Source organism: Elephantulus edwardii, unplaced genomic scaffold (assembly GCF_000299155.1).
Source record: "Elephantulus edwardii isolate Elephantulus edwardi_28Jun2011 unplaced genomic scaffold, EleEdw1.0 scaffold00325, whole genome shotgun sequence".
In the NCBI taxonomy this organism is placed as follows: domain Eukaryota; kingdom Metazoa; phylum Chordata; class Mammalia; order Macroscelidea; family Macroscelididae; genus Elephantulus; species Elephantulus edwardii.
In genome coordinates this window covers 1,006,963-1,015,369 of record NW_006400075.1, presented here as the reverse complement: position 1 = coordinate 1,015,369, position 8,407 = coordinate 1,006,963, and the positions used below count along the sequence as shown (strand labels likewise).

Genomic DNA, 8,407 nt, shown 5'->3' with positions numbered 1-8,407 from the left:
CTTCATGTGTGTTCAGGGGCTTCTGCAAGAGCAATGGGAAGAGGCTCGCTGGGCATACCGGCCAGCACTCATTTACCGGGAGACCGGGAAATCGACTTCTCTGTGTAGTGGTTGTGCAGCGCCTCATGCATCACCATGCAGGTGTATTTGCTTCCTTGTTGCCATTTGTCCTTGGGCACAGAGAGCTTGCTGTACAAGAAGAAGGACCCATCAGGCATGATCTGGGGTGGGGTGTTCTGGTAGCTGTCCTCTGGCTCTGGCTTATTGTTGCTCTTCCACTCAACGACGATGTCACTAGGATAGAATCCATTCACCAGGCATGTGATGCTGACCTTGTTCTTGGCTAGCTCATCCTGGTGTGGGGGTAAGGGATACACCTGGGGCTCCTTGAGCTGCCCTGTGGAGACAGCAGCATTGGAAAATTAATCCCAGTACACAAGGTGTAGTTGCTCACTCCCCTGCACCCACTTGCTGCTTTACCTTTGGCCTTGGAGATCGTCCTCTCAACTGGTGATGGGAGGGCATTATTGCTGACCTTGCACTTGAACACCTTGCCCTGGAGCCAGTCTTTGTGCTGGATGGGGAGCACGCTGACCATGCGGTAGGTGCTGTTGAAGCGAAGAAGCTCGCGTTGACCAGTCCTGGCCGTGGTCTTCTCTACTCCATCCACAAACCAGCTGATCTGAACATCAGGGTCCTCCTGGCTCAAGTCCACCACCAGACATGTCACCTCAGGGGTTCGGGAGATCATGAGTGTGTCCTTGGTCTTGGGTGGGAAGATAAAGACGGAGGGGCCTCCCGAGATGTCACCTATGGTGAAAGGCAGAGTCAAGGATCAGGTGATGGGTCCTGGGGACAGATGCCCTCTCACTGGAACAGGTTCAGCATTGAAAGAGTGAAAATTAAAAATTGCTCACTTTACCTGTGCAAACGGTGGGTGGGGGTGTGGAGGGTGGCACTGCAGAAAGAGAAGAAGATAGAGTTACATTGATAGAGAGGAGAGCTGGAGACATAACTCAGAAGGGAGAATTTTTCGTGATCTCTGGAATGAGGGTAAGTCAGGTGCTTCCTTGTGGTAGCTGGCAGCTCTGAGACCTGCCCTCCGCCTCTGGGCCCGGGGAAATGGTTATGGCCATCTACTGCATCTACCCTGGGCTGAACTAGAGCCCCATTAAGATTCCCCCTGGGGGACCTGATGAAAGGGCAAGTAAGCCCTTTAGGTGGAAAAAATAAGTGGGAATTCTACTCCATTCAGCACATCCAGGCCCCTTCCCACCCTGCCTGTGGCCTACCTATTTGCTTGTCCACCTTGTACTTGGTGGCAGGGTGGCTGACACTGCAGGTGTGGGTCTGGCTGGGCCAGCTGCTGGCGGGCACAGTCACAGCGCTGCTGCGGGAGTAGAGGCCAGACGACTGCAGGACGGCCGGGAAGTTGTGTGCAGGGCCACCTGAGTTCCAGGACACTGTCACAGGCTCTGGGAAGTAGTTGGCGACCAGGCAGCCCAGGGTCACGGTGGAGCTAGATTTGCTCCCACAGCCAGGGACCAGAGGGAAGACTGATGGGGTGGTGGGGGATGCTGCAAGAGAACAGGTCCCTGTTATTCATGTGCAGGTACAGTCAGCCTCTTGACCACCTGTCCAAACTGTGTGCTCCCAGGTCAGAGAGCACACTCCTGGAAACATATCTGGTCACCCCAGTGGCTCCCACCTTGCACCCAGATTTGGTTATCTCTGATCTGATGCACTACCAGGACCTGCTCCAGTTGTGACCTTGTATCTCATCACTGTCCAACTGCCACTCACCATCAGCTCTGTTCTGGGGTCTCCCAGCCTTTTTTCCACCTTCTTTGGGTGCAAGGCCTTTCCACCTGAACTAGAATGCAGGCCCTTCTCTGGCTATTTTGTCTTTAGGCTCTGAGCCAGCAACAGTTGCTTACCCGTCCCACCCCAGACTGGATATAGTAGCCTCTCTTTCTCCCTGTCTACCCTGTGGTGCAGAATTCTTCACCCAACTCCCTTGCCACAGTGTTCTTTGCCTTCCAAGGCTCCAGGCATCCTGCACTTCACCCATTTGCTCCAGCAAATGCTGTCTAGGGCCAGTTTCAGGCCAGTGACTGCCAGCCTTGCTTCTGCCTTCTGTTTCCTACATTTTTTTCTTCCTCTTCCTGGGAGCCTCAGGTGGCCTCCTATCATCTGTGCCTGGGCTCCTGAGTAACGCTGCTGTCATTGTGTGGGCCTGCCTGCTCAGTGCCCCACTGACCTCTCTGCAGCCTCTGGCCCATGTCATCCTCCATTTTGGTATTTGAACAGCACTGCTGGCCCAGCTCAGGGTGAAACTCAGTCCTGCTACTGTCAGACCTGTGCTCTGACAGTACCTCCCGGCTCCCAGTTCCCAGCTCCTATTTCCAATTATGTTCCTGTTCCCTAGGTCCCTGGAGCCCTTGTCCAGGCCTCTCTGCTAGATCAAACCTTGTTGATATCACCCCGTGAATCCCACAGCCCAGACAGAACTAGGCCCTTTAGAGGAGCTTCTGGTTTCTGAATTCTGCAGCCAGCTAAGCAGCCAGGCCCCGACTCAGAGCCAGCCCTCCCCATCCATAAGCTGAGGCCAGGATGGTCTGTTGTCTCTGCTACCAGCTCCCTGTAGTTCAACTCAGATCTAGGTGCCTTCTCTGGACCAACAGGACAGGGCAGTCAACACCGACCCTGTGTCAACCTGTAGACACCCTGGCCACTCTGTCACCTTTGGTCTGGACCTGCCAGCAACCCTCCATTCATTCATTTCTCTGCAAATGGTCATCAGAACACCAGGTCCCTCGATGGTCAGTTGCCAAGACTCTCTGTGTCCTGGCTTGTTGGAGCAGCCCCAAGTCCCTGTTCCCAGCCCGGAGACCACAGCTCACAGCTCGCTTCTCTCATTAGCCCACTCCCAGACCTTGGCAGACAGCTACCAACTTCTAGATCTCAGCCTTCACTCTCCATTCCTAGCAGTTAACTCCAATCACCCTCCTCCGATCCTTCTCATCTCTGCTCAACCCATAGCTCTGCACCCTCAGCCACCGTGGTGCTGCCTTCGACTCCTTGCTGACAGACCTGTTAGTAGCCAGTTCCTAGAAGCCAGTCCTCAAACCTAGTTCAAGCATCAAACCCTCAGCTCCCAGCAGTAGTCCACTAGTCTCAGCTCTCAGACCTTGGCGCCTACTTCTTAGCTCGCTTCACCTGCCCACCAGCCCAATCTCAGTTTTAGGTCTCTAGCTATAGCTTCATGTGCTCCAGTCTGTTCCTCTAACTCACAGCTTTCTGCTATCAGCTGATGCTCATGTTCAAGCTTTCCAGCTCTTAGCCGTCAGCTTGGAGCCCAGGTCTCCTAAAATCCAGTTGCTAATATAAAACCTTCTGTTTCTAGCTCCTAGCACCTACATTCCAGTGCTTACCTTACAGCTCTTAGCTCTAAGCTTCAGCCCCAAGATCCCAACCTCAACCTCCCAAAGCCCAGGTCCCGGCCTGCCACAAATTCTGTTACTATTTCAAAACACAGCTCTACTAACACCTAATTCTAGCAACTAGCTCTATTCTCCAGCTCCCAGCTCCTAAAGCCAGGACCCAGATTGTCACAAATTCTCAGTTACAATCTCAAAAACACAGCTCTACTAGCACCTAATTCTAGCAACTAGGTTCCTACTCTCAGCTCCTAGCTGGATCTCCAATCTCCCAGCTCCCAGATCCCAGCTCCATCTCCACGCTCCCAGCTACTAGCTCCTAGCTCCCAGCTCCCAGCTCCCAGCTCCAAGCTCCCAGCTCCAAGCTCCCAGCTCCCAGCTCAAAGCTCCCAGCTCCCAGCTCCCAGCTCCCAGCTCAAAGCACCCAGCTCCTAGCTCCCAGCTCCCAGCTCCCAGCTCCCAGCTCCTAGGGCCCAGCTTTTCAGCTCTAAGTTCCCAGCTTCTAGCTCCTAGCTCCCAGCTCTCAGCTCCTACTTCCCAGTTTTTAGCTCCCAGCTCCTACCTCCCATCTACTATCTACCAGCTCCCAGCTCTCAACTGTCAGCTGTCAGCTCCTAGCTCCCAGTTGCTATCACCCTCTCCCAGCTTCTAGATCTCAGTTCCCAGCTCCTGGTTCCCAGGTACTATCTCCCAGCTCCTACTTCCCAGCTCCCAGCTCCTAGTTCTAAAGTCCGAACTCCTAGCTTAGTAGCAACCTCAAAGCTCCTAGCTACTACCTCCCAGCTCCTAGCTTCTAGCTTTTAGCTCTCAGCTCCCAGCTTCTAGCTCCTAGTTACCAGCTCCTAGCTCTCAGTTCTTAGTTCCCAGCTCCTAGCTACTACCTCCCAGGTACTAGCTTCTATTTATCAGCTCTCAGCTCCCAATTACTAGCTCCTAGTTCCCAGCAACCAGCTCCTATCTCTTAGCTTTTAGCTCCCAGATCTAGCTCCTAGCTCTCAGAAATGACCCTAGTTCCTGGCTCCCAGATCCTAGATCTTGGCTCTGAGCTCTGAGTTCCCAGCTACTTACTACCTCCCAGCTCCTAGCTCCAGTTCCCAGATCTCACATCCTGGCTCCCAACTCCTAGATCCCAGATCTTAGCTCCTAGTTCCAAGCTCCCAGCTCCTATATCTCAGCCCCCATTTCTCAGCTCCTAGCTGCCATCTCTCCCAGGTCCTAGCTTCTAGCTTTCAGCCTCTTCTCCCAGTTCCTAGATCCTAGCTTCCAGCTACTAACATCAAGCTCCTTGTTCCCAGCTCCTAGCTTCTGAATCCCAACTCCCAGCTCCTAGATCCCAGCTCCTAGCTCTCTGCTCCCAGGTACTAGTTCCCAGCTCCCAGTTCTTAGGCCCCAGCTCTCAGCTCCCAGATCCAAGCTCTTAGCTTCCAGTTCCCAGTTCCTAGCTTCCAGGTACTACCTCCCATCACAGCTCCTAGCTCTGAGCTCCAGCTCCTAGCTACTACCTCCCACTTTCCAGCTCCTAGATCTCAGCTACTGCCTTCCAGCTTCTAGCTCCTGGCTCAGAGTTTCTAGTTCTGAGCTCCCAGCTATTACCTCCCAGTGCCTAGCTCTTAGTTTGCAGCTCCTACCTATTATCTCCCAGTTCCTAGCTCTCAGCTCCTACATACCAGCTTCTAGCTCCCAGTTACTACCTCCCAGCTTCTAGGTCCTATAGCTCTTACCTCCCAGATCCTGATGCCTAGTTCCCAGCTCCTAGCTCTCATCTCCTAGCTCCAATCTCCTACCTCCCAGCTTCTAGCTCCCATCTCCTACCTCCTAGCTCCTAGATTCTAGCTCCCAGCTCCTACCTCCTAGCTTCTAGCTCCCACTTACCACTTCCCAGCTTCTGGGTCTTAGCTTTTATCTTCCAGCTCCTCACCCCTAGTTCCCAGGTACTACCTCCCAGCTTCTAGCTCCCAGCTCCCAGTTAACTCCAAGCTCCTAGCTCCCAGAGCCTAGCTTTCAGATCCGACACCCCCAGCTGCTAGCACCTAGTTCACCGGTATTACCTCCCAGCTCCTAGATCCCAGCTACTACCTCATACCATCCAGCTCCCCACTCCTAGCTCTCAGGTTTCAGCTCCAAGTTCCCAGGTACTGCATCCCAGCTCTTACATTCTTGTGCCCCAGCTCCTAGCTCCTAGTGCCAGCCCAGAACTCCTATTTTCCATCTTGCAGTTACTACCTCTCAGCTCCTAGGTCCAAGCTCCTAGCTTCCACTTCCAAGCTCCCAGGTACCAGTTAACTTCCTGCTCCTTGTTCCCAGCTACTACCTCTTAGCTCCCATCTCCCTACTCCTAGCCCTCTCCCAGCTCTTAGCTCCCAGCTCCTAACTCTCAGCTTTCAACTCCTACCTCCCAAAGTCATAGATCCCTATTCCCAACTCCTGTCTCTCAGCTTCCAACTCTCAGCTCCTAGCTTCCAGCTCCTAGATCTAGCTGTCAGCTCTAGTTCCCAGCCCCTAGTCTCAGCTCCCAGCTTCTAGCTCCCGGCTCCTAGCTTTGAGCTGTCAGCTTCTAGCTCCCAATTCTAGTTTCAGCTTCTAGGTCCTAATGTGAACCACCTCCCCACTTCTGTTCACAACTTCCAGTTTATGTACCCTATCCCTCAGTTCCCAAGTAATAACTCACAGATCACAGCTAGTTATTCTTAACTCCTAATTCCCAGCTCCTAGGTTACAGGTCCCAGATCTTTGGTGCTAGCTGCCAGTTCAAGATCCCATATCAGTTCTCATTTCACATATCCTAGCTCTCAATTCTCAGTTCCTAGTTCCCAGCTTCTAGCTCAGGATGCTCTGAGCTCCTACCTTCTAATTCTTAGTTCCCAACTTACAACTCTCATTTCCCAACTCAGAGCTCCTGGCTTCCAATTCACAAATTCCAGTTTCTAGTCTCAAGCTCTCAGTGGTTTGCTCCCAACTCCTACTTCCAGCACCTAACTCATCACTAACTCCAGTTCCTAGCTTGCCATTCATTTTCACCATCCTACCTCAAATACCAGATCCCTAGGTCCCAGATTTCAGCATCTAGCCACTTACCCTAGTATCCAGATCCTAGTTCCCAGTTCTAGCATCCCTAGGTGCTAACCAGTAGCCTCTAGTCCAACCCTAGCCTCCAGCTAATAGCAGGTAGGATCACTCTCTCACAGCCTCCTCCCCCATCCTCTGCCATTAGTTCCCTCCCAGATGATCTCCTACTTGGCTCTCATAAACTGTCTATGTCCTCTTCAACTCTAATTTTAACCCCTCATCCACTCACCTAATGATGGCTTGTTTCATCTCTCAAAGCTCTACATCGGTTTACAGGGGCTTGAGCCCTCATTCTTGACCACAGGACATGTTCCTTCAGAAGTCCACTCTGCTGCTCTGGGCTCATCCTGGTCCTCTGCTTGTGTACAGGTGTGGTTACTTTGACCTGTCCTGGATGCCCAAAACCACCTCCTCTGATCCTCCCTTGGGATTTCTACTGGTCCACAGATCTGGCTGGGCCCTTTGACTGCTAGGAAACCCCTCCCCTATTGCTGAGTCAGCTCTATGCCTGTGCCTTCAGGTCAGATACAACTGTCCTGATCCTCTCTATGTCTACCTCAGTCCCAGCTAGCTCTGTCCTGTGTCTGGTGCTTCTTCCCCCCTCCTCCCCAGTCCAAGTTAGACACTGCTTAGTTATCTCTATGCTGTCTCTGAGGTCTTGAGTTGCTGTTTTGCCCACCTCTGCCTTCCCCAATGACCAGCTGTAGGGGCCACTGACTTATCTGAATCACAGTCCATGTGGACTCCTCTGCAGGCCTGTAAGAGTTACAGCTAATAATGTGATTGAAACCTAGCTGGCACAGCTTGCTTCCTGAAGTTCCCTTTTCGTTTGGGTAATTTCCTACCTAGAGATTATGGGGTGGATCGTGGGGAGTCTAGAGATTAGAGCCTCTCACATGGTTGTGTGCGGCCGTAAATATCAGGTGCTGACTGCTCCCTCTTTCTGCATCCATCCAGGCTGGACTGGAAAGTGACTACTCCTCTTGACCCTTTCATAATGGCTGGGGTCTCTGGACCTCTCATCCAGACCTTTCTGGGGTTCTATCCTTGCTGGTGTGCAGCGTGAGTAGTTCATTGCTCTAGGATGGTTCTGAGCTCTAATTACGCTCAGACCCTCCAGTGAAGACCCACGCCTCACCCTCTTCCACACTCACCTGAGCCACCTGCACAACTGCTATCAGGAAGGTATATTTGTCTTTATGGCTCCTCTCTTTGACTGCACTTTTGACCCACTTTTCTGAACACAGAGTGGATGCAGCACTCTGGCTAGAGAAATGTTGACCTTGGGATTTAGCCCAAGGTTGCTCGATGATGAAGCAGAAAGAGTCCATATCAGCCCTGGATGACACACTTGTACCACCAATAGCATGATTTCTCCTCCTGGTTCCACACCTACCTCAGCCTTCCCGGACTGTGCTCAAATTTTGGGCATGAAGGCTGTTCCAAACTCAATGGAATGCCCCCAGAATGGAATGCATCCTCTAAAAATATCAAAGAAATAGATTTTTCCTCTCTTTGTTGTCAGTTGTCTTTGTTGTCATAGTGTTGAGTGCTGCCATGGTTGTGTACACACTTCTAATACGAAGAAGAATAAGAAGCCAAGCAGCACCATCAATACTCCAGTTGGTATGTGATAGAATTCTCACTTTATGTGTAGGAGATTCAAGTTCTATTTCTGGGACATGCACTTTATGTAGAGACACAATCCATTTGTCAGTGGAGGTATTTTGATCACTGTGGTGTTCAAAAGACTTCAGGAAAGTGTCCAGCCTAAGACCACACTCTTAGAACCAGCAGTCGGGAATCAATAGAAAAATTACACTGGAAAAACTGCTATCAAGGATCTCTCCAGAGTACTGAAAAGCAGCGATGTCAGTCTAGAGATGAAAGTGCACCTAATC

General features: G+C 51.8%; 1 gene segment (V, D, J or C); it reads right to left on the bottom strand.

The window, feature by feature from the left end:
- LOC102856169 overlaps positions 1-7,837 on the bottom strand; it is a 10,731-nt gene extending 2,894 nt beyond the window's left edge. The window contains 6 exon segments of the C gene segment in view: positions 77-397; positions 481-849; positions 1,293-1,595; positions 2,635-2,652; positions 3,044-3,110; positions 7,661-7,837. Coding sequence covers positions 77-397; positions 481-849; positions 1,293-1,595; positions 2,635-2,652; positions 3,044-3,110; positions 7,661-7,837 — 1,255 coding nt within the window.
- Positions 7,838-8,407: the final 570 nt, after the last annotated feature.